Raw genomic sequence first — 26,941 nt, forward strand, 5'->3', positions numbered from 1 at the left:
AGTGTTCCTGCACCATATTGTAGCACTCTTCCGCCAATCTGGCTGTCACTGTATGCGACTTTTATCGGTGAAACCCTTGTTGCAATTGGGAACAGTGTCATACGCTCGGATGGACGTATACCTTGGAGTCAGACACGAAGAAGTGTTCGGTTTTCTTACAATGCAATCTCATTACACGCTCATGCTGCTTATGAGATGCAGTGCTGAAATGGGGCACGTTTGCTGAGAATTCTTCTATAGGTCCATTGCTGTGTTCGGATACCCGCGTCTCCTTGTTTCAGCTGAGTATGGTTCATCGACATTTTCTTAGATATGGGCGACCAGTTGTAAGAATGTGCCTCTTCCCTACATTGTTTTAGATGCGGGGCTGATTTTTGATAACGCGTCAATGCTTTTCGTGTTTACTTTCAGTTGTGTAGGGATGATGAGTTGTCAATTTTGATTAGTACAGCGCAAACTGTCGGTTTGCGCTGTTCCACCCAGAATGAACCTTTACCAAAAAGCTCAACTGTCCATCGTACTGCAGTGCTGAGCTGTTACTTCATCAGAAGATGTGTCCTCTACTAGTGGTGAAATGGTGTGGCCTCTGTCCTATAAAGGCTTTTTCCTCTCGCAGAGCGGAACTTCTTTTCTAAGCTCGGCATTTCTTTTTTTTTTTCATGTGGGACAGAAGCTATAATGATCTGCCCCCGTGGTATATGCTTTTGATGTGGTATTCCACCTGCATGTATCTTTGCTTGCTTTGCGCCTTTGGAGGGCAGCATTGTGCTCCGAGTTTTTGTTTTTGTGCTCCCCCGGAATTGTTTTTGTGCTCCCCCGGAGTTTTGTTTTTGTGCTCCCCCGGGAATCTCCGGACATGCGTTCGGTAATGCAGGGGTTCCTCCTTTCCGCACTGGGATTGTTTCTACTTCAATCGGGATAGGTATTGGGGTGTAGGCGTTGGGCTGAGTGCGCCCCGGACATAAGGAAACCGACGGAATCACGTTTTTTACCACCGAGGCCCCTTGTTTTCCCCCCTTGATTGACTCCTGTTCCTTCCCCGTTTTGCCGCTGGTGCCCAATGGTAACGTCCGCCCCGCTCTGTGTTCCTGTACTTCGCTCATATCCGGCATGCTCCGCATTTCTTGCCTCGTTGCATGGGTAGGTGTGGCGTCTTCTTCTGCAGGCAGTGGAAACCATCTATTACCGGGAAATCGCCTTCATCTTCGTAAGCGGCTGGACCTTCTCGGTGCTTTATCTTGCACTGCTAATTACTGGCGTTGTCCCTCTGTTCCTGTGACAGATGCCGCATGGTCCTCTAATTGCTTCTCGGGACAGTCGTAATCACAAGCAGCACGCCTCTCTTGAGGTCACTTCGTTAACTGCTGTATACATCGCCTGGAATCGCTTTGGTATTGTTATGGCCGGGAACTCCTCCAGGTGACGCTTTGGGAAACGGCGCATGCCGGCTCTCTCCAATGCCTTCGACACCTCTTCCTTGCAGTCGCCACGCGTTGACCTAATTTCATTTAGTTACAGTTGTGATAGCATGATAAGTATACTTTCGTAAGCTATCCATCAAGATGAGGCCAACGGCCAATCGTGCACTGACATCGCACAGTACACAGGCCTCTAGAATTTCGTCTGCATCGAAATTCGACCGTCACGGCCTAGATCGAACCCGCGTGTTTCGGGTCATCAGACGAGTACCATAACCGCGGCCTGACTCGGGTGCTTCATAAAAATGCAAGGATGTGGGCGGATGAACCTCAGTTGAAAGTTGACGCCTCCCCGTTGTCTTCTGGTGCTTTGCTTATTCCTGTCCCTTTTGCGCCGTCTTCAGAATCAATCTTGTTTAAAAGACGCGGTTTACGCAAGTGAGGCGAGATCCTGGATGCCTAAAACTGGTTAAAGCGAGCGTAGATGGCGTGACTGCATCGCTACAATCTCGTTGCCAACTGGGCACCATCATCTCTACCGCACCTTCCGCCAATCTCTGACTGAGCACATGTCAAACATATTTCTGCATGCTCAAACTTATTAGCACGTGCCACCTGTTGTTTAAATTGTGCGTGTGTGTTTGTTTCATGACAAAAGGCAGATTAACGCCTTACTGCACGAATATGCCGATAGCGTTCTGATCACAATATTTGTCCTTGTCTTCTACATTGTTGTGCAGTGCTGTCAGCTGCGAGCGTGTCCAACGGAGCAGCAGCGACGAAAAACCCGTGTCCGGAGGGCTCCTTCCCGTGCGGAGGACAGCAAAGACAGTGCGTCCGCAGGGAGTTCATCTGCGATAGCCGGAACGACTGCCCGGATGCCTCGGACGAGAAAGGCTGCGGTGAGTGAAATTGCAGGCAATATTGGATGCCTAGAAAAAATTCAGGGCGCACTTTGTTGACCTAAAGTGCGGTGAGGCGAAAGCCTTAAGCGCAGTGTTGCTGCTTGTGTCAATGATGTGTGGTTAAGATGTAAAGCTTCGCCTCTAAGAGTGGAACGCGAGAGCGTCTTGCAACGCTGCCAGGGAGTCCACAGAACGCCATCGCCCGTTCGGCCCTACGCCTTGCTCGTCGGTAAATTGGTTTTTGAGGAAAGGAAATGTATCTGTCTCTCATATCTCGGTGGACACCTGAACCTCGCCGTAACGGCAAGGGAGGAAAACCGGAGTAAACGAAGACGCCGTATTCACTAGACGCGCCTTAGTTCATTCCAAACCATCGAGCTGGTATGGCGGAGGGGTTAGCGTGCTCGCCTCGCACTCCTGAGACCCTGGTTCGGTTCCCCAACTCGGCCAATTTCTTACGCGGTTTTATTTATTTATCCGCTCTGACTAGAAAGGTTAATTAGGCTAGTTGCTTTACTAGCATTACTTAATTAGTCATTGATTATTATGCAATTATAATAGAACGCATTAAGTCGCTTTCTAATGTCTTTCAAATGCCATCGATTAAGTATCAATCAAGTAATGATTGTCATACGCCTATATGAGGCACGTAACCGAAACGCGGACACATCTGCCGACACGGCTGCTAACGACAGTAATAGGCATTAAAGGCTTTCGCCTGCATGCGGTATTCTTGCGTGGAGTACTTGGTCTGTTCCTCTTTCTATGTTCGTGTAATTATTTTAGGTTTCATAAACATCTGAGAGTACACCGCAGAAAGAGAGAGATGCACATTTATGGAAACAAACTGTGTCGCCTAATGGTCAACTCACCACAGCACTGCAGGACAAATGTCTCTCCCATTTGATTTCATGGAACCCAGTCTTGCGGGCTTCTGCAGCTACCTAATTCCAGAAAATGTGCTAGTCTCAAATCCCAACTTTTTTGGGCACTTCGGGCTACGTTTCTTTTTTCTGTCCGAATAAACTATGTTCACCTAGCGGACCGGCGGTCATCTGCTATCCGAATTTGGCAAGCCCCGCTGTCCAAGTCGACTTCGTGCACTTACTTTCACCTAATATACAGATTACTTCTACATGTCAAAATTTTCTTAAAATGCTCAAATATACAAAGAAGGTGTGGGTACATATTGCGTATTAGAGGCTGTACTTATAGGCCCAAATACCAGTGCTGTGCTAAACATTCTCCTAGTAGAAAATGAAACCGATTTCCTCTAAAATTAGAGGAAGTGATCAGGTGCTGTTTTGGTGTTGCAAATAACTGCGAATATCAGTAAGACTATGTTAGCCAAGGCGAAACTGTACAAGAAATGCTCACTGAATGATTCGTGAAGCGAGCTTCCTTACCAAAACAGGAGATGGCTCCAGAAGCGACCGGAAATTTCGGTGGCAGTCTCACTAGCGACGAAAGGGAAGGACCTGTCTCCAAGGCCGGACAAACATTCACTGGAAACAGAAAATTTGAACAATTTTCGCAAGCATCTTATCCAAGAGCTGTAGCCAGTTTTCATACTTGAAGAGCTATCGACAGTTAATTATGGTGGGAAAGCAATCAGTAAGCATGGGAGATTAGACGAGGTATGAAGAGCGTTGCGGAAAGTGCTCTCTCCAGTTAGAGCAGAAACCATGGTGTAGGACCCCCTATCAATAAAATATTGCTGGCAACGCCGGAAAATAGTTTTGATTAACAAGGTGGTGGCAGTCAGCAAAATCTCTGTTACTGAAAAGCTTAAGTTCCGGTATAACTGCAACGCAGGCCAAGGACTTTACTGCACTCAATAGTTACACCAAAGAGGCGAAAAGGAAGTAAAATATCCAAGGTTTGATCAAGAAAATTTAGAGATTAATGCAGGGAACGCAGAGTAGTAGCACTCTCAATATTGGCAACATTAATCAGAAAGTGGAGAAGAAGCGGTCAGGTGAGAAGGCACCAAAATTAATGGTACAGATTCCACGAACAACAGCGGTTAATCTTAAGTTGAATAATGAAAATCCCCCTCTCTCACTCTTTCTAAACTAGTACTGACCTTCTGGCGTCTCATTTGTACGAAAGTATGCATGAGAATATTACCTGAAAATGGAAAATTATTAAGGCGAAAGCCTTTAATGGCTCATACTGTCGTCCGTTAACAGAGCGTGTCACACGCGTTTAACTCAAGAACTAAAAGGTATAGAAGAAAACCAATGGTTGCTTCAGACAGAGGAGAAAGAAATGAAGCAAGAAGCGAAGTTTGATGGCTATAGATTAATTAGTTAAAACATTATAGGCAAAAATGTCGAAATTGAGGCGAAATAGCGCGGATGTCGATATAGCCACAAAAACGAAGTGATGTCAAATCCACCGGAAGTCGTCACGGCATAGTGAAAATTGTCATACAATTATCGGAAAAACGTCGCATTTCTGTCAGATTAGATGAAAAAATGTGTAATCAAGCGCAATTAACACTTAAGATCCCCGAAATATGTATAACTTGGGTATCGATATAGCTACAAGAACCATGGGACGTCACATCCACCGGAAGTCGTCACGGCATAGTGACTTTGGCTTTCATCTCTTAACACTTTAGTTGCCAAAGTGTCCTCGCAATTTTTTTTTATGGATTTATTGACATAGTGATTGATGGAAATCATATCTGGAAATAGAAATACCGTCTTCTCGAAGGAGGGAACAGGGAGTATACATTGAAGGTCCAGAATGTTAAAACTAGAAATTATGAGATATCATCACATTTCCCTATTCCGGCATGACGCAGGTAGTATGCATTTGAATTCTGCATCTTGTCGCCTTTTACAACCGGGTACAATCTGACGCCCGATACCATAGTCGGCCTACAAAAACAGCCTGCAGACATTTATTTTTGAGCGGTCTTTCTTTATTATTTTATTATTACAGGCCTTGTTTACCCGCCGCCTGCCATTAGCAGCCGCCAGTAATTTCCTGCTGGCCGGCAGCTTGTCACTACAATGACACCGTACCCATCATAACAGATTAGGAAGCAAGAGAGGCCCGTAAAAAATACACACAGGCTCAAAGTAGTTTGAGAGGTCTCCTTATTCGCAGTGACGTTCTTTCCACGTGAGTAATCACCCAAGTTGCCGCGGAAACGATGCTCTCGCTGCAAATTGTCGGCTGGCCGAACTGCTAACTAGGCTTCAAGTTGTCTTGCTCCTTCAGTAGGAACCATGTTGACTGCTGGTTCGTCCGGATAATCCTGTTGACAGACCATGTTGTCGGACCGATGTCCCTGTTTTTCCTTTTTCTTGCAGGACCGGCAAACTGTTTGGGCTTTCTATTAGTTGGCGGCTGACTAAGGCGGCCGGAGAGAATTGCTTTCCAGTGCGCAACTCATTTCTGTAGTCGCATACAACTCCGGAAAAGAAGCGGTAAATGCCTCGCAAAAGAAACCTTGCACAGACATTGACGTCCATCGACTGGCTGCTGTTACATTGTCGGCCAAGAGGTGCTGTTTTGCGACTGCTGCTCTTTTCGAAACGAGCTCAGTATTTAAACGAGAGTTATGCACAAGACTTGTGCGTCTTTACGCGTCCTTTTGGATGTCATGGAGCCTCTGGTGTAGTGCCGAGCGAAACGCTGGTCGGGTCAGCGGTGTCTTCCCAAAGTTGACTGCCCGGTAGGGGCGTCCGCTGTCGCTGAATTGGAACCATGCAAAACCGTTGCTTAGCTTAAGCATTTTTTTCTTGCCTTTGGCTCGGTGGTAGTTATTTGCGATCGGTTGTGCTTCCGGCAACGTGCCTTACGTAAGGGTACCCTGCTAGTAACCTTTGTTGTAAAATGCACATGGAGAAAATAACTCCTTCAATTATGCCATTTTGTGAGTCGGTGTGACCTCAAGGCGTCTCATTTTTCCCGATGTGGTTTCTGGGTTAATGTCGATTTGCTGCCTTTGTTGAGCAGCAGTCACGCTGCATTTCTAAGCTGACGTGAGTACCGTGCTTTACAGCCGAACGCTGCCATTAACGAATTAGTTACTGATTGCTCGTTGCGCAGCATCAGGAAGATTATTAAACTGATTGCTAATCGTATGCAACACACTAAATTAAACGGCCACGGTTTTTCAGGCCCTGGTAAAAGTGAATAACAATTTAATGAAAGGCTGTCTGAAGAAGCCGAACGCGTCATATCAGCGCGAGCTTTTAGAATGGATTTTGAGAAAGATAATGTCAGTATCGCAAAAATATCCAGCATCAAGTTGGGCACAAATAAGGAAAAAATTATACAGCTAGTCTTCACACCTAAGGCCATGAAGTAGCTAAAACTCTTATAACATTTGTTTAGCCACATAGCCATGCATCATAACGTTGAACTACCATCGTGTGGCACATTCCTCCTGCCCCTCCTCATTCGGTTATCTTAGCCTAAATTAAAATGAATTCAGTCAGTTAATTTACAATAATTCACTAAGCAACAAAGCTCTTACGGCTGACACGGTAGGTTGCACGGTAGATTAATCTGGTTTGTTGCGGTTTGACGTCTTAAAGCGACTCGGGCTATGAGGGACGCCGTAGTGAAGGGCTCCAGAAATTTAGACCACCTGGGGTTCATTAGCGTGCACTGACATCGCCCAGTACACGGGCCTCTATAATTTCGCGTTCATCGAAATTCGGTCGCCGCGGCCGGGATCAAACCCGTGTCTTTTGGGGTCAGCAGCCTAGCGCCATAACCACTGAGCCACCGCGGCGGGTAGTTGCACGGTAGAGTGTTGGGCTATATGGCTAAACCAAAGCTATACGAGCTTTAGCTGTAAAAATAAAAAATAAAAGTGGTCTGGCGGACTGCGATATCTAGCCACTTCCTCGCGCTGACGGCCAGAGTGAGGCGTTGGACTTTGGAAACGCTGAGCGCCGGCCGTGACGGTATTTAGAGTGATAGCCACGGTGTAATTATTCTTACACCGTGGTGATAGCTATACTCAATCCAGAACTGGAATTTCAGGCCTGTTTGCGTGTTTGACAAGAAGCCACCACCTGACAGCATTTTCATAGCAACAGCCTAAATTTCGATGCCGAAGTATACTTCGGCAATGGCCAATGCACCGGCGTCTTAAAATTAGGCCCGGGTATCGATTCCCTAAATTTCACCCTGCCCACCCTCGAAATTTGACCTCTGTCAATTTGGACCAAAATCGATGTCCGCCAAATTTGAATGTGCTTACTACTATAATGATCTCCAAATTTGACCCGGGTAACTCACAAAATTTGGTCCACCCACCCCCGAAATTGGACCTTCCTCGATTTCGACCAACATCAATGCCCAGGCGAATTTGACTATAGGCTTTACAATGGTTATCCCAAAATTTGACCGGCGTCATCAGTCGCAATAAAAAAACCAAGCCAGGAGGTAAGAAACAGCTAAATCATAAGAGCAAGAACGGCTATCGCTCCACCATTCGCTGTAATATAGTTAAACTGCTGCTAACCTTTTTTAACCGATGGAAATAGGAAAGTTATTGGTATAAGGGCAGAGCGAGGGGTGTATGAAAAAGGCATTTTCTTCCCTGCTTTCTCATCGCTTTCGCCTACTTCTTAATTTCGGAATGCCTTACTGTACACTTCCCATAGCTCACTTCCTTCCGACCGCCTTTGTGCCTAAGAGCCGACGCCAACTTAATTAAGCTACCACACCATAACGAAACTTTGCTGGAGTCCTACAGCAGGGCCCTTAAGGATGCGCTGCCTTTCCACCCTTTTAATGAGCCGTTGAGCCGCATGTGAAAAGGCAGTACAAGCAAAGGTCTGGGGAAAGGGCGATGTCCTGAAAGCGCCCGTTTGCGCACCCGCAGGTCCGGCAGATCCCTTACATAAAATTATAATCCTTTCGCGTGCACTGAGCTCCAGATAATCTGTTATGAAGTATGTGCACTCATCTGGGCACCACCACGAACAGCGCATAAAATGACTGTTCTGTGGCGGCATTTCCGCGTTTTGTTTAAGAAAATTGGGCCACAGGTTTAGAAAATTTCATTGATACTTAGCTTAGGAAGACACCGAGAGGTGTCGTTTCGCGCGAAAGCCTCTTGTTCAGCGAAGTGTGCAAGTGTCCCACTGGAGTCCTGCCCATTGTCGAAAGTTCCTAGGAATACGAGGAACATCATACGCTGAAGTTACTGATAATCAGTTTTAACTGTTTAGGTTGCTACTTAGAGTATGCGCAAGGGCAAGAACCAATGCTCTTATGAACTGGGCGGAAACACCCACGCAAAGCAAGAAAAGCTAGTGATAACACAGCGACACGGAGTACCCCATACGGGGGGGGGGGGGGGGGGGGGGGGGGGATTGTCAGGTCTGGTTCGCTTTGCTGTGCTTATTTTCGAAGGGGTTGCCGTGGGAACGTTAAAAAGACCGGAAGGGAGAGTAATCATTAATTATCCCTTTTCGAGTCAGATAAAATTGCCTCAGGCAGAGCGCCGCTCAGTAGTATTGCTGCCAACTTTTGAAAATGTGTGGCAGCCGGAAGTCACGCGCCCACCCTTGGAATTTGTTCTGCATCCGGTATTTTCCTCCGCTGGCTCGAAGGCTGTGAAAAGCCTGCCGCACGCTGCAATAAGCTTTTTTACTTGTTGTTCTTTCCAGTTGACTCGCAATTAAACTTCGCGGATGATTCTAAAACAAAATTTGAAAGTGAAATTTGAAATTTGAAAGTGAAGGGGAAAATGATTTGTTAAAAAACTGATTCTTAGATTTTACAAACACCCGATAGAAAATTTCTTTAGCTTTCAGAAAACATACTATACTAAGGTAGTGTAGTATAAGGTTGTTGTTTTTACTTTTGCGTCGTCACGATTAGTGTAAGAGTGCGAATGTTCAGAGGCTTTATATAAGCTTTTTCCAAAAAAGTGTTCTTGGAGTTTATTTACATTTCTCACTGGACTCTTATAAGTCATAAGGGAGTAATTGCTCATTGACATCCACCCTAGCGCCGCCATACGGCTACCAAGGAAAGCTAACAGCTTTCTCAGAAACTTCGTAGTTAAAGAAAAATTCGTCCTGGCCAGGGGTTCGAACCCGGGACCACCGCTTCACCGGAGCAGTCGCTTTACCAATTGAGCTAACCGGGACGGCAAGCTTATGGTAAGGCGAATGCGAATTGATCAATAATTCGAAGTGGGAAATGTTTTGGTCAAATGTTTCCCCTAAACATTTAACCAACACAGTTCCCACTTCGAGTTATTGATCAATTCGCTCTCGCCCTGCCGTAAGCTTGCCATCCCGGTTAGCTCAATTGGTAGAGCGACTGCTCCGGTGAAGCGGTGGTCCCGAGTTCGAACCCCTGACCAAGACGAATTTTTCTTTAACTACGAAGTTTCTGAGAAAGCTGTTAGCTTTTCTTGGTAGCCGTATGGCTGCGCTCGGGTGGATGCCAATGAGTAATTAATCCCTTATTACAAATCTACTCCACCTTGGGGGATTCCCCTAAACATTTGACCAACACAGTCTTATAAGTAGTAAGGCACAAATTTATGTCACTGCTTTTTGCGATGGAAAGCCAGAACCAATTACACAAGTCCGTTTGTATTTTATGTGCTAAATAAACATGCATGGGTGGTATATCGTCACGTAGTGGTGACTGCAGTCCGTAGAGCAGGAAGACAGCGAAAGTGGCTTCTAAACTCTTTATTTAGGCTGACTTGCGTCCGCAAAGAACTGAATGAGTAGGCGGCGGCGTAGCAACAAGCGTGCAAGCGTGCTCGGCCGTCGTCGAACCGAACGTAACCGCTCTCGGCCGTGCTCATTTTAAAGTAAATAGCAAACTTTCGAGATCAAGCGCAGAAAGTGCTTAGAACATTCTGGAACAACTTAGAATCGGCTTCGCCCGGATGCGATCAATCGAGATAAACCTGGGCGCGCCTTGCATCGCAAACAATATGATAAAGTGGCGTGCCGGCAGCTTTGAAGAATTAATGAAGAAACACTACAAAGATTCGTGGTAATATGGATTTCAGCGAGAAAGACATAAAAACATATTGAGCCTATTATAGCTCAAAAGCACAAAATTTCGGTCAAAGTTGTGAAGAATAACAATCTCTGCTCTCGTACAAAATTTTGAAACTCTGCATCCGGTATGTTTTAAGCAAACGATGCATTAGTAAAAACCTTATAATACAAAAACGATACCAGGTAAAATTTTGATCTGCTTTTGAGCACTAGAGGAAGCTACATCCTCTTAGAAAATTGCGTGCATGTTTCATAGCCGTTGCTCTTTTGAAATGTGACTGATGATTTACCCCCCCTCATGGCTTTTGTGCTGCTACGTATTTCAATGCTGTGAGCAATAAGACAAAATTGCTAGCTCGACACTGAGCGCTGACCACGAAACGAATACATGCCTAATTTAGGCGCACCGTAATGCATTCTAGAAGGACTTTGATGAACCATGGTTCACACGGAGGAACCCTTGCGCAGGAATTCTGACTTCTACGCTGATTATATGGAGCGCTTGCTCAATGCAAAGGCCTTTTTGTAATCTCCCTGCTTAAAACTTTTGAGAAGGATTTTATCCGTGCGCAAACAAACCGGTTGTCTTTTGAAAGCCTCCACTAAATTTACTGGCTTACTGCATTATGGGCTTAACGTCACAAAACGACTCGCTTGGTTGCGACGTCCTTCCGCTGGAACATCGCAGGCATTTATTCGTAGCGGCTATTGTGTAAGCTAGAGAGGATTAGTTTCCTGAAACGCTTTGCTTGTGTTTTGCTTTCCTGGGCTTTTCAGATTTCCTTGAGCTCGCTCTGAAGCTTCGAAACATTCGCTGAGCTCAATATAACGAGGGCAAGCCTGTGTCCATTCAACTCTTTTTTTTTTTTTACTCTCAAAAGCAGTTTTCTCCGGCAACTGGTTTTTAAATATGGTTAATATTCTCTGCAGTGCCGTTTCTGAGTGCCAGTACAGAAAAAAAACTTAGAGCAATGGCATAACAATGGAAAAAGTTTGCAGCGCTACTTTTTCAAAGAAGTTATTCAACAAAGTTCACCGCTTAATTCATTATCTGCGCTCACTTCGATTCAACCGAGCGAGAACAATTTGTTAGTAGCAAATCACCTTGATTAAACCCTTAGGAAAGCATTATGGAAAACTGGCATGGCGGGTAACACGCAGTTGAGCGTTTATTCTTTAAGCAGCATTTTTTTAGTCTTAAACCCCACGAACGAAGGCTGCAATTCATAATCCGCAATGACTTTGAAATGTGTTTCTTTTTTTAAATAAGCTGGCTAATGAAGGTTTAATAGGATTATTTACTGAAGGTTGGTTGGTTGCGACTGAGAGAAGGATGAAAAGGAAAAGTGCACGGGCCTGCCAGGACAGGTTGTTTTCTTACAGAAAAATCCTGCAGCACTACAGGCTTGCAAGACTCAGATTTCCCCCAGCAGATAAAACGCTTTCCAAGCAACAGGCGAAAGCCTGGCGTAAACTTCAAACTAAAACCTATCCAAATCCCCAATTGTGTTGCTTCTATTCGGATGGACTGTACTCTCAGACAAATGCAAAAATTGTGATGCCAAAGACGATCTAAATCATATGATCTGGAACTGCCCGCCGTCCCTACCCGCGAGTTGCTTCATTACCGACTCTGATCATTGGGAGGCTCTATTGCTGAGCCCCGACCCGGGGACACAGATCAAGCTCCTTCAGCTGGCTGAAGACGCCGCTGCTGCCCAAGGGATAGCGGCCGCCGTTTAAGCGGGGGGCGACTTCGGGTCGCTCCTCTATATCCGCTGGAAATAAAGTTGCACCACCAACACCACGGGCCTGCCGACTGGCTCAAGCCGAGCCACCACCGCTGCCACGTGCAGATAGGAGAGAGTTGAAAGATAAGAGGACAGAGTAAAAGAGAGAGTAAAGACGAGCGTCGCAACAACCGCGTCCGCCGGAACGGACGCTGGCTGAAAAAACAGATACACGGCCGCAGCCCGAAGGCTGCAAACTGAATGGCGTTTAATTGGGTGGATCCGGTTTGCGACACTCCTCCATATAGTGATTTCAGCGACTTTTTGTACACTTAGAATGGAGTAGGTGGGATATTTCTATGGTACATTTTACACCTAGAACAAAATTTTTAAATCATGCGCATAGTTTATTATTCAGAGGATTTAGTTGTTCTTAAGCTGAACTTTTGTTGATCACTTATATCGCGATACATGCGAACAGCTCACCACACCAATCCTGTGTTATCGTAAGGATCAGCCATTAAAGTGTCCCTCTCTCTCCTTCAAAAGGAGGACATTTAACAGATCTTTTTTTTACCGCTCTGATAAGCCCATGTACCAAGCTCTCTATAATTTGTCTCATTCCGCTTAAAACGTAATTGTTTGCTGATTGAAAGTAATCGTGTTAGTCCCCGTACATAAGAGTAGTATGCGAAATTTCGTTCAGAACGAAAGATTATATTTCCTGACTAGTATGACCTGCAAATTTATGGAGCATGTAATATATAGCTGCGTTACGACCCCTTTAAGTAAACCCCGCCGCGGTGGCTCAGTGGTTATGGCGCTCGGCTGCTGGCCCGAAAGACGCGGGTTCGATCCCGGCTGCGGCGGCTGAGTTTCGATGAAGGCGAAATTCTAGAGGCCCGTGTGCTGTGAGATGTTAGTGCCTGTTAAAGAACCCCAGGTGGTCAAATTTCCGGAGCCTTCACTACGGCGTCCCCCATAGCTTGAGGCGCTTTGGGACGTTAAACTCCAATAAAACAAAAAAAAACGTTTAAGTAAAAATTATCTCCTCACCCGCAGCCAACTCGGTTACAGGCGTGGTTTATCTAGCAATACACAACTGGTAAAATTGGTTCATGACTTAGCCTCGACAATTTATTAGGAACAAGTAGTTGATTGCATTTTCTTAGATTCCCGCAAAACATACGTTGTAGTCCCGCACAGTGTCCTCCTCACCGAATTAGAAGCTGATAATTGGATTACAAATTAATTTAGTGGCTTACCGAACACATGTAACTATAGGGATAGACTGTCGTTCTAAACGATTTTTCTTTACAATATGCACCAGTACCGTCGGAAGTGCCCCAAACTTCTGTGCCCAGGCAACTTTTGTTTTTTTTTGTGGTACATAAAGGATATTCCTACTGGTATACAGTCTTCACTCAGGACGTTTGACGATGATTGCGTTGTTTATAGAGTAGAAGGTGGCATTTCCGATTGAAGAATCCTGCAAGCTCACCTATGCACTTCTTAGACAAAGGTGTTTGCTTATAGGAGTTTAGAAAGATTTAACGCCCCAAAGCGACTCAGGCTATGAGGGACGCCGCAGGGAAGGGCTCTGGAACTTTCGACCATCTCGGGTTCCTTAACATGCACTGATATCGCACAACACAAGGGTCTCTAGAATTTCGTCTCCATCGAAATTCCACCACCGCAGCTGGGATCGAACCAGCGTCTTTCGGGTCAGCAGCCGAGCCCCAGGGCCACTGAGCCACGGCAGCGGCTGCAGGTGTTTGCATTGGGACATGCAATTAAATACAAATAGAACTATCCATGTCACCATCTTAAAAAGAAAAACAAAAACAACGGGCTAATCATTTGTGCAAGTACAGAACTAATGGTATTACTCTGAACATAAGCAAGGAGTTCAAATTTTTAGGGCCCATTTTTACTTCAGATTTACGTTGAAATGACCATGTTAACTTCTTTGTAAACAAGGCACTATCAGTTTAGGGGTTCATACGGCACCATTTCTCTCATTTTTTAAGTAACGGAAACACAGCTGTGTTTAAGTGATGTGCAACCAATAGTTGAATATGAATGTGGTTGATTGGACCTACATACATTTGTGCTCAGAAGCAAATATAAAAGAACACAAACTAGGTCAGTTAGATTTGTTCCCGAAAACTACAGCCGGCAGCATAGCAAGGCAGGAAGCAAATTCAACTCTAAATATCAAGAACTGAAATACAGCAGAAGCCATCTGAGATTAAAAATTTTTCCACGATCTTTATTATTCTTAAACAGGCATGAACCGCGCGAAAATATAGCCGGGCACTACACTATACATCTCAGAGACTGACCACTGCCTGAAGATCAAGAAATTTTCTTTTGGGGGTGGCATTGAAACAATTTGTTCATGTGGAGCTTAGCCTGTTACCCTCCTGCCCAATGCATATGGGGTGATGCACGTAGCAAACAAATAATAAAATACTGCAGCTACTACATCCAACTCAAAAAAAAAAAATTAAGATTCTCGCACAGTTCGCCTCGAAATGACGGAATGTAACTGAACATCAGTTTTGTAAATTGTTGTGTAATCAGAAAGCTAAAGGAGCCGTCGTTGATGTCTTCAGTATTTGCAGCCGGACAACATTTTATGTCGCTTGTCAGGCAGACATCGCTGCTTACTCCCCTTATGGACTGATATAAAAGGGGAGGGCCGTGGGCCCGGTTTAGGTTTCGCTTTTAGCGAGCAATTTTTTTTCTTCGCTCAAACCACAACGACACCACTTTTTTTAGAGCAAAAAGTGAAATAAGTGCATTTTGGACACAGGCTGCTCCCTCCACAATCGTTCTCTCTGCGAGTTTGCTTGCAAATATTCTCTTGGATCGCCTTTCCTTTGACCAGCGAAGATCAGCTTTCTGGCACCTGCATATGGAAGGATTCACTAGGTTAGCGTCCGCACTCAGCCAAGTAGCCTGCTCTGCGAGTACGGCAGCAGCGTTGATGTTAATCTAGAACTCACCAAGACAAGCCAATAAGTAGAGGTCAGTTTGAATAAACGTCGCCGAATGCTTGAAAGTTTCGGCCAGCCGGGGGTCTTTATTGGGAATGGCTGCCTCCTACTTTTCTGCAAGTTCAGTTTTCTTCCATTTTTCTCCTTAATAAGGCGATGTCGAGGTAGTGCAAGTGTGTGAATTCGAAGTGCCTCTCCGGAATATCGAGGGTATATATAAAAAAAAAACAAAGCTAGTGGTCGGAACGTAGAAATAACGCTTAGCGCTGAAGGCTCTCCTAAGCGGACTGCAAACTACTTCTTGGGAGCGAGAGAAAAAAAAAGGCGCAGCACGAAAAAGAAAAAAAGAAGAGCTACAAAGCAAACAATCAACAATGCCCGAAGAACGAAAGAACGACAGATAGAGGAAAGAAAGGGAGAAAGGCGAGAGATGCCCAGAGTTCTATACCATTAAGCAGCGAAACACTTTGGTCAAACGTTATAGATTGCCTTTAATGCGGTTTTTTTAACGTTTCTGTAGCGCTACAATGGGCGTTTCAATAACTTCGTCTTAATAATAATTAAATGTAGAAAAAAACAAAAACATGCACTTTGTGCAAAATGGCAACCTTTGAAGACCATACAGGCCCACCAATTTTGAAGTTGCACAGCTTGATTAGCGTTTTCAAGCACCAAGCAGGACAGGCATCTGCGTTGAAGAATACACCGCAACGAATACATCCAACACACTCCTCTGAACAAAAAATTGCGTGCACACTTTGGCAACTGAAGTGTTGAGAGGCAAAAGCTGAGGACTCTATGCCGTGAAGAATTCCAGTGGATATGACGTCACACCGTTCCCGTGGCTATATCGATACCCAAATTGTACAGTCTTTGTCAAAAGTTTAGAGCCCGGGGGTTTCACTTCTAAGCTTTATATTGGGACACCAGGAGCATTCATGAAAGTCCTACCTATTGCAGTAGGCAGTACCAGAAATCTTCTCATGACGAGGAAATTTGGAGCGCTAGAGATACATTAAAAATAACGACACAGTGTGGCTCAAAAGAAAACCCCTGGGCTCCAAACTTTTGACAAAGGCTGTAAATCTTTCGGGGATCTTAAGTGTTCATTGCGCTTAATTACACATTGCTGCATCTAGTTTGGCACAATTCCGACGTTTTCCCGACCATTCTGTAAAAATTTTCACTATGCCGTGGCGACTTCCGGTGGATGTGACGTCACGCCGTTCCCATGGCTATATCGACGTCCGCGCTATTTCGATGCAATGTCGGTATTTCTGCCTATAATTAATTAAATAATAGACCTGCAGTCATCAAACTTTGTTTTTAGGTTCATTTTTCCCTCCCATATCTGAAGCAACCATAGGTTTTCTTCTATTTGTTTAGTTCCCGAGTTAAACGCCTGTGACACGCTTTGTTAACGGACGACACTATGAGCCATTAAAGGCTTTCGCCTTATTTTAATGGACGCAAGATTATGCAGCCATTAATAAAGGGTATCCAATAAGCGATAGTGACGAATGGGTTATAAGCAAGGTTTTCCCACCAAACAACGATACTGTGCATCCAATGTTTGGCAGGCACAATCTAAAAGAATTACTGTTAAGTACTTCTAGTTGATGAACGTCTTTGCTGTACGAGCGGTCATAAAAGTTCGATAAAAGGATGCCTGCAGTATATTTTAACGCGTTAGCGTTAGAAAATCCAACGTCGGTTTTGTGAGCGGGAAATCACAGGCATGGCTCTCGTAGGTGGTCCCCAGAGAGCAACCTACAAGACAGGTGGGCTACCTATATATAGGTCACGTGACCATGCGGCGCCATAAAAACTTGCCCGCCGGATAGTGAGCAAACTGCCCATCGCGGCAGCTGGCAGTTAAATTAATGATCGGCCACTAGGGCAGAGCAACCGGGGCTACACAAGGCCCATCGTTGGGAGCACCTGCCATCGCAATGCAGTGGAGAATCGCTTAACCGCTGCGCCGCTGTGCCAGGAGGGGTGTGAGGACTCCCAGGGATCTATGACTGTCGTGAATGAGCTTCTGCATAGATTGGAATTAATCCATTAGGCTACCGCATCATACCCTCAAGGGGTATCCCCTGGAGTTCTTTATGTTGTTTGTGGTTATTAACCAAACAATAAAATAACATTTTGAAATAGTAGCAGAAACGTATTTAGTTTAAGCCTATGTAAAGCATAAACTATTAGGGAATATTTGTTCATTTATAAAATTATTAAAACGTTTGGGACAGAGCATTAGTATATTGTTTAATTTGGATGCCAAACTATTTTATGATACAACACCTAACGTTCTGCTCAGTTTTAATGTTAAAATAAACCTCCAATACAGTAGTTAACGTTTCTTGAACCAATAAGGTTTGTGAGATTTCTTGAATGTTTGTTGCTACCTGACAGCGTGCTTACTTAGGCTTACTTATGGAAGCCTACTTAGACCATAAGTAAGCCTACTTAGGCTTACTTATGGTCTAGGCTTACTTATGATATTCAAGGCGCACACTTTCCTTCTTACGTACCCTCATTCATCGCTGCGAGTTGACCTGAGCAAGTTTTAAACTTCTTCGAATTCAGTTCCTATGAGTTAGGGTCTCCCTAGCCCTGCTGATCTCAAGGCCATCGCATAGCTAAAACCTCCTGGTGTCGCTCTGCGCCCAAGGTCGATAAGACAAAAACCCCTAAACGTACCTTCAAAATGGACATAAGCAGTGCTATTATACTGTTTTAAAGTCATTATAAGGTCTTTAACTTCAGCCCGCATTTTATATCGGTGAGTTCAAAACGTGGTTTATGCTCAGATTCCGGGTGGAACCTTCAAAGATATATACTACAAGATATATAAATAAGAAGTTTTCGGGGATAAGGAGGCCGGGGCACGCACAGGACGGAGTTAATTTGAGGGATATGTGAGAGACCTTTATCCCGCAGTGGACGTAGTCAGGCTGATGATTAAGATGATAATGAGACAGCGCAAATTCTTATTATTGACCTGTACTCCTTTCGTCTCACCTCAAAAACTTCGTGGTTTGCATTATCTAACCCATTATCCACATGCAGACTTTATTGCTTTCGTCTAACTCCAGAAACTTCGCACTTTGTAGTTACCTAACCTGTTATCTGCATACACACGAACAAGTTTTTTCTTCAGTTTTAGGGTTATTAATTTCAGCATATTGCATAGCTGCACTGATCTTGGTTTCCCCACCTTGGACGTTATAAGCAGAGGGCTGGTATAATAAACCTAGTTCTTTGCGTTTCCTCACGTGATAGAACCCTGGAATAATCGGAGACTGACCTATTTCATGATTCCTTGATAATCTTCAATGTGAAGCTTCGAGAAAATATCAGTTAACTGTATTGGCCTCATGGCCGACTCACTCTTTACACTGGCAATGCCTAGCTGCTTTTGCTGGCTAATAAATAAAAGAAATTTCCACAAAGCTGTATTACGATTACCATCGCGACAATTCCTAAGTGGCAGTGTAAATACAAAAAAGTGCGTGCTTGGCTATAAAGGCGCTTCATACCTTAAAACCGTTTTTCTCCACTGCAGGTGACATGAATCTTAAGAAGTTCATCGAGGATTACTTCCAGAAACGGCCTGACGAGGACCGGGAGAAGAAGTCCGGCAAATGCGGTAAGTGGGCGGGAAAAGACGTCTCGATAAGCACGCAGACGAGGCGTCGGCCCAAGCTTTCGCCAACGCTTAGGAGTTTTTTGCCTCCGCTTGCGAGCGGGTGGCGCTGCTTAACTTAATCTCGAAGATTAAAAACTGATGTAGCTTGACAAAAATGGCTACGCTGTTCTAGGTATGATCTCGCAGACGTCTTCGCTTGTGCACTTTTCTGCTTTCGTCATCATCGCGTTATCATCCCTGATAAGCGTGATCATCGCACGACCGACGTTGGCGCATTTCGGCGGGGAAAAAATGGTAGGATTTTAACGTGTTCAAACGAGTAGGCGTGCGATATCATGTCTTTACCCTGAGTGGCTCATGGATTTGCTGGGTCGTCGGCACATCTGGCAACAATATTAGACTAAAGTCAAGCTCAGGTCGAGGTTAACTTGATCTAATCTGTTCGCGCCACAAATGTATGCAGACGAAGACGACGATGTGCAATGCGCTGTGTGAGAGCCCCTTGGCGTTTAACGCCTGGCGTTATCGGCCGCGGCGATAGCATACGGCTCTCGTGCAGTGGACAGTGAAGCTGGTGTTTTAACGCCGCAGCGCTTTGGAAGCACAGTCGCGGCGTTATTTATTTATTCAAGGTCAAGGTACAAGCGTCAGCGATGTACCAGCTTTTGCAGCTTTGATCGTGAAGTGAAGCTAACGCTCTAAAATGCGTAAAGACGCCCGTGTGCAGTGCGACCTCCGTACACGTTAAGGAATCCCAGCTGCTCAATAAAATCAATAAAATATGTTGAACAACGTTACAGTGCAATTTTATGAAAAAATATGCCAACAGTATTTCTAATAGACAAATTTCGGACATCATTATAGGTTTATGTTGAAGAATAACATTTGGTACAGCATTTCAGGGCCTGCTTAAATGAACAGAGCAATCATGTAACACTAACTTTACAGTGACTTGAGACGAGACGCTGCGTTCGCACTCGCCCACACCTGCGGATCACATTTTTCCTATGTTATGGTCACTATGCATCAGCATTTTTTTCCAGGCTCTGCTAATTTACAACTCTGCGTATACACCTGTCAATGTCGTGTTGTCCAGTTTATGTTCGAACTACATGAGATCGGCTGACATGGAATAGCAGTGCCTATACAATACAACTCAAAAGAAAACATTCGACAGAAGTCGGTCTGGTTGGGAAATTTAATGTTAGGAGAAGGTAAGTGACACTTACCTTCTCCTAACAATACAACTACTTGGTATTCGGCGCGCCATACACATTACACACCTTAATTTCGCAGAAAATCCAGAAAATATACTTGTAGTGCACTTAACTACATTCTAAAGAAACGTTTACGAAGCGGAGAACCACGATATGAGCTTTCGGAATGTCAACAACACGTTGAAAAGCTTTGCTTCGTTTATCAGCGTTTCTGTGAGAAATGCAAATTGCAACGTAAATGATCGCCCCGATTAGATGCTTGGCCCCTATCGCATAAGCCATTTCCCCTCTCGGGAATCAATGCCAAACCACGATGAGGTCAAATTGCTTCTAAACACTAATAGTATTGTTTAAATTTTCAATCGCGTAATTCATCCAACATTGGCCAGCTGTGAGTTGTGGATCACCTAAAGACAGCAGTGTAAACTTGTTTGCAGTATCTGCGACATGTGCTTCGTGCATGTAATGCCATTTCCTAGATTAAAAGATGTGAGCCCACAAACTTTTGCTTCATATCTCTATGTTAAATGCTCCTCACCAAAAGCTGCAACGAAAGCTTATTCTTACTTTTAAAAGCAGAACGGAAGTTGCTGACAGCACCCTTTTTTTGTTTAGCCTCCCAGAAAGGAGTCTTAATACACGCGAATAATAGTCTGTCACGAACAGGGAGTTAATCAAATGCCCACATAGGAAAATATTTATCGCAATTTTTTGTTGCACCGTTTAAAGACAAGAAATATTGCACTGTGCATTGCCCACTTTAGAGTTCATAACCAATATTGCAGCTCTACTAAAGGAATTTTGTCGGCATCCTACTATTTCCGGAGTAAAGAAAGAGGTTCCTAAAAGATGATTTATGGTTCATGGTTTAAGGGGGTTTAACGCCTTCAAGCGACCGTAGTGAAGGGCTCCTGAAATTTCGACCACCTGGGGTTCTTTAACATGCACTAACATCGCACAGTCCACGGGCCTCTAGAATTTCTCCTCCAAAGAAATTCAACCACCGCGTCTTTCGGCTCAGCAGCCGAGCGCCATAACAACAGAGCTACTACAGCGGCGAATGCTGCAAAAATCGACTGCTAAAATCTATATAGCTCTTAACACCAAAGACTCCATGCACATAGATTATAAGTAGTCTCTTAGACAGGCCTGGAGACGTCAATTGAAGCATTTATTCATTTTTGAAACAGCGCAACAGAGACGGGATGCGGAAACTGAGAGGTAAAGACAAACAGGAAACCCAGTTGTTAGTCAGCGCCTGTTTGTCTTTACCCCTCAGTTTCCACGTCCCGTCTTTGTTGCGCTGCTTCAAAAATGAATACGTACCAAGTTGCCCAAATTTCTGCTTTAGTCAATTGAAGCAGAAGGCCCTTAACCTCCTACAGTTTTTATAAACAGAGCTAAGATTGCGAAGGGTTCAGTTGTCAGCTGTGGCGATGCTTTGGTACATTTTTTAGACCATGTTTGATGCATTTGTGGAATTTTTAAGAGATACCAGTCTTGTTTTGCATCTCAGGGCATCAATAGTTCTGAACAAGCAGACTTGGTCAAGCTCAGGAGCAGTTCTAGCCACCCAGGCTCTTCATTCTGAGGTAGACTTTGTCAAGCACAAATGATCTGCAAAGTGTCGATAGCGAAGCAATAATTGCCCAGCGTGTTCGGGCCGTTTCGGATTCCAAAGCAGCCCTTCAAGGCCTCTAACCTCTTATACGCCGCGGGTCGCATGAACAGCTGGTTGCTGAGATTCGCAAGGTTTACCACTGCGCCATACCGAAAGGTAACGATAGATTTTTCAATGGCTTCCAGGACACTTCGGTATCAAAGGAAACCACCACGCGGACGAGGCTGCCAGCTCTGCCCACAATGATGGACTCCAAGTCTAGATTCCTTTATCAAGAGTAGACGCAGCGTGTGAGCTGCACACGTTGCACTGGAGCTCATGCTTTCTGCATGAAAATCTGGCCACTTTTTCAACCGTGGCCACAGGGTGTGGGACCTAGACTGCACCTTCGTCTTCTCCTCATTATACCGCGCCGCGAAGCGAGTTGGTGGCGTCTATGGCTCGGTGCTGCATTTACAAAGCAATGCATGTTCCGGATGTGGATGGCCGACAGCTCTGCTTGGGAAAGATTCGACTGTGAGGTGACAATTGTACATCGCCTGAGTGAGTGCCCTACTTTGGGACCACCTCGATCCTTGCCCTTTGGCAGAGGATAAGATCCTGGGACTATGACCATAGGAATCGACTACTTTCAAGGCGTACAAGGCGCTTTTTCGCTTCCTGAGAGCGACTGGCTTAAAGGGACCAAATTTGACTATGCCCCTTCTCTCTTTTCCTGCTCTATCCCATTATCCCTCTCTACCAGTGCTGGGTAGCCAACCATAACACCCTTCTGGTACTAACCCCGCGTTTGCAGAACATCATGGGAACAAGCCCGGCGGCCCGATGGTATTCAAAACCTTTTTTAGTAAAGGACTACTCCAGAGGTAGCGACCCCGAGCAAGAATCTTGTCCTCTGGGAGTAACTCGGACTAGGATAGTTTCGGCAATGTTCAGAGGAGCCTCGCGCCAGCTGTAGCTAATGCAAGGAGAAGAAGGCAGGCTCCAACCAGAAGGAGGAAGCTCGGGAAATTTCGGAGGAGCGTCGCGCCAGCTCTATCCCAAGGGAGGAAGCTCGAAAAAGTTTGAGGAGTGTCACGTCAGCTGTAGGCAAAGGGAAGAGAAGGAGAAGAGGCGAACAATGAACTCATGCTTTCGCACGTCTTTTCGGTTTAATTACGTTAAAAACCTTGCCACTTTTTCCAGCCTGTGTCAAGGAATACGTAGCGTAACATTTGTTGGTGGGCTGGATTATTTCGCATTCACGTTATCTTGAGTGGGCGGCACTGAGTATATAAACGGCGTCGGGTCCATGTACTGGGCGCCTTTCTTTCGAGGTAAGATTAACGTTGCTGGAGATGTTAGTCTCACTATCATGCTTTTCCTGTTGACAGAGGTAAACGATGCAGCAACACACACAGCAAGCACAAACTATACGGAACACACAGCGCACATAGTAGTCGCGTGCTCCTTAACGACATCGTCTAAATGGCGCGACAATTAGCGGCGGCGTTCCACCATGGCCAAAAAACAGTTTGCAGCCTATGGCAAAAGTTTGCGAACAGTCCCACAACACTCACAGGGGCTTCCGGCTTTGGCCTCTGTACCTCGTATTTGTTTTTCTAGATATGTTTGGAAAATTACATCATACATTGTAAGAGCCCATGATAAAAAAAAACCTCGATCATTCCTTCACCAGGTGTCTTCGCGCTGTCCATTCCATCCCACCGTGTGCGTGTAGGGCCAAATCTAGCTGAGATAAACGGAAAAGTGAAAATTAACATACAAAATATTATAGTAAGCGGTAGCTTTTGCGCCTAAGTTTTTCCTCCTTTAAAACGAGCGACCGCGGCATCAATATCGAACGTTTGCGATTGTCTCACCACCCCGTGCGCATGGCTTGTGCCTCGGATCTCGCGCTAACTTTGGTGCCATTACGCTGGGCAAGTGGTCGCCACGAGACACTGACAAACGCCTTGAAACGCTTCTTAGGAAAACATCTTGAACTACGCAGCCGGCACTCTAGCAGCCGCCATAGTAATGAAAACGCCACTACCGGTGATGCGGCACATTATTCGTATTGCGGAAAGGGTTTGCGGAAAGGGTCATGGATAAAGGTGAGGCGGAGCGGTCGAGCTAGGAGCGCTGTACGTATACGCGGGATGCCAGAGCCACAAACACGGTTACAAACATGACTGCCAACAGTAACGACTACAAGACGCTCACATTCTTGCGCTGATCATGCGGATTAGGATGGGCGTAAATTCCATTTATGAATTGAATTAATAATTTTTTATTTTCAGACTGGGTTCACCCTGGCTGTCGCTGCTCGGAAGGACAAGCCTTTTTCTGCGAAAACACGGGTCTGCGTTCGCTGCCAGCTACCATTCCGCACAACACCACAAATCTGTGAGTAAATAGGTTTCAAACCTTTCCTTGCATATTGTCGCTAGTATAGGAAGTGTGTTTTTTGGAGCGAAGTTGCGACTGCTTTTGTGTCGCCCCCCTTACCCCCTCCCCCTCTCCGAAAAGAAAAAAAATGCATAGGAAATGAAAGAACAGTGAAGACAGCGCCGAGGCAGAACATAGGTATTTGGACCACGAACTGTGTTGCACGTTAAAATTATTCGCGCTGAATGTCGATGCATTAGTTTCTAGACTTCACGCCTTAGTCGCTTTTGTATGCAACGTCAACGAAAAGGATCCAAAATCGCAAAAAGTGCGCAATCACTGCAAATCAGAGAACGTTCCGGGCAGCCATCGTGTTAATAACATGGTCAGACGCCTGCAGGCACAAACAGAAATCCCGCCTCTTACCGTTAACGCGATTAAGACAGGGGCTGCGTTGAGGGATTAGCTTCAGGCACGGAGGTAGGGAGCGCCGGTAAGAGCAAATAACTTCTAGTTCCTCGGCGCGCAATCTATTGTGACTGGAGGATGGCGGGCGTGGCCAAATTTTTTCCCCCTCTAGTTAACTGCGACGTGGCACTGCTGTAACTTTGCACTTGTCGGTCAGCAGCAAAATAGTAATCCCGGAATGGGAAAATGGGACTGGTGGAAGGATTTTTGCAAACTCCAGGGAAAGCTACAAAATGCAAAACGACCAAAATTCGTTATCTCAATGTTAATGTCTGCACAAACTGGCAACCCAGTTCAACGAAAGAATTATCGCATTTTTCTTGCTGCACTATTCACAACATAGAGGCGTCGTGGTAGTTATCAAGCATGTTGACTGTGCCATGCTCAGACAGTTCACCAGAACCACAAAGAAACGAGTAACTCAATGCCGGTTTGGAGGTGCACGCGCAGGAACCAACGAAGCAGCAGCAAAAAAGCGTTACAAATTCTCTGGGTACAACAGCCTGTGCAAAACTACAGTCCGGTGGGTGAAAAAAAAAAGTGCTAAAAATTGAAAATTCTCCTGTTTTGCTTTCGATAGGTCCCAGATTACATTCATTTCAAGAGGCAGCGAAGAATACTCAAATCAGGGACATCCGGCTCCCTAAAACTGAGGCAGAAAAAGTTCACTTAGAAAACACGAGAAAATGTAAAGCAAAGAACAGGGAGCTTGCGCACCCCTGCAGATACATTTAGTCTGTAATAGTGAGCACTTGAATGGCTACATCATCATGCGTACGCTCCGCGTATCTCTTTGCCAAGAAGCCTAATAGGGCTTAAACGTGAAAGACCACCCAGTGACTTGGCAATGTATCAAATGGGAGTGTCTACGAAAGGAGAAAGGAAAGTGACTACGCAGGTTATCACTACAATCTCCAGAAAGCGGTTCGCGTACCTCTCAAATTTTTCAGTGTATCATGTGCTTGCAGCTTATAGCGTGCTTACAAGTCTCGTCGTATTATTGTAAGAGCAGTTGATAGCAGAGTAGCCCTTGAAATAGCAGATATGGTATGATTGCAGTAGCAGACAACTCAGTGACGTCCCCAGCCAAATATTGTGCAAATGTTTATGCGGCCTGCGTGTTTGAAGCAACAGAGTGTGCCACTGTTGGTGAGAGTGAATGTGTACTCGCTTCTCCCGTGCTCCAGCTCCGTCTCCTCTGTATGTATGAGTGCGCTCTTTTAAAGAGGGAGATGAGAGGAAAGGCGGTAGTACCGCTGCATTTATCCAGATATCGCCTCCGCAGGAAAGGAAAATTTTGCTAGAATCTTTCTGTCCTTATTTATACGTAAACACAACAGCATGGGATAGCGGGCGTCGAGCACTTTCTCAATGACAGGCCGCTACATCCACCCGATGCTAAGTGAGGGCCGTCTTGGGATAACTCATACACATCAGTCGAGCCGTGAGCCACTCGAGCAGAAGCAGGAGGTTCGAGGACGTTAACTGCTTTGGAAGCACTGGCGTGATATTTCTTCCATCTCATGCATAGTGAATGACGTCGCAGCGGAGCAATGGTCTACATACCACGGAATTTATTACTGGTGAAGTGAAAGTTGCAGCTAGAATCAACAAGGGAGGGTCCGCATACTCGTCGTCGGTCGGAACGGACTCACGACAATGATCTCGAGACTTTTTGCGTCCCTTAGACAAGGCGGCAGCTTAAGCCCGTCCTTCTAATGCAAAGGTGCGCTCGAGAATTCGGCCTCTCGCGGCCTCTGGTTTGGTGGTGGGTTCTTTTTGCAATTCCAAATCGCCTGGCTTAGATTGTGTTAGAGGATGCAAATCTTGCATGAAGCTTATCCTTCATCTTGCCCGCGTCTTTGTTTCCATCTTTGCGCTTTTATTTATCAGTATATGAGCAAGAATAGGGAAAATTAGAAAATTATGGAGAATAAGAGAAGTTTACAAAACCTGTATCTTACCGGTATTCACCTATGGGGCACAAACGAGGAGGCTAACGAGAAGGATTCATCTTAAGGACCACGCAGTGACCTAAGGAAAGAAAAAAAAAGATAGGTGTGACATTAGGAGAATGGAGGCGAGGGAAGAAACGCGGGTTAATGACATCCTAGTCTAAATCAAGAGGAGGAATTGGGCTTGGGCAAGGCATATAATGCGAAAGCATGATAAACGATGGACATTAAGGGTAACAGAGTGGATACCAAGAGAAGGCACGCGTAGCAGGGGGCAGCAGAAAGTTAGGTGGATGGAGGAGATTACGAAATTTGCGACGATCAGGTTGCCTCGGCTGGTACAGGAAAGCGTCAATTGGAGAGACATGAGAGAGCTTTGTCCTGGAGTGGGCATAGTGAGGTTGCTGCTGATATTGATGAAATAACGCCTCAGTCTCCGGCCCTCCTCTCTCCACAACCTTGGCGAGGCGGCGCAAGCGGACAGACGTTCGAGAAGGTTCGAGCCCTCCCGAGAACACGTGGGGAGGGAGACTCAGCTTAACTCGTGCTGCGGCGCCTCGCCCTTCCCTCAGGTCTGGCGCCAGCTTGTAG

At 45.4% G+C, this 26,941-nt stretch overlaps 1 protein-coding gene across 3 annotated transcripts in view; it reads left to right on the forward strand.

The window, feature by feature from the left end:
- LOC149359429 (uncharacterized) overlaps positions 1–26,941 on the forward strand; it is a 215,525-nt gene that overhangs the window by 89,340 nt on the left and 99,244 nt on the right. For all 3 annotated transcript variants that reach the window (XM_089571655.1, XM_089571656.1, XM_089571657.1), the window contains exons 3-5: positions 2,159–2,320; positions 18,636–18,719; positions 23,840–23,945. In XM_089571655.1, coding sequence (XP_089427781.1) covers positions 2,159–2,320; positions 18,636–18,719; positions 23,840–23,945 — 352 coding nt within the window. The remainder of the gene's footprint in view (positions 1–2,158; positions 2,321–18,635; positions 18,720–23,839; positions 23,946–26,941) is intronic.

Source organism: Amblyomma mixtum, chromosome 2, assembly GCF_055824585.1.
Source record: "Amblyomma mixtum isolate Tamu chromosome 2, ASM5582458v1, whole genome shotgun sequence".
NCBI classification, from domain to species: Eukaryota; Metazoa; Arthropoda; class Arachnida; order Ixodida; family Ixodidae; genus Amblyomma; species Amblyomma mixtum.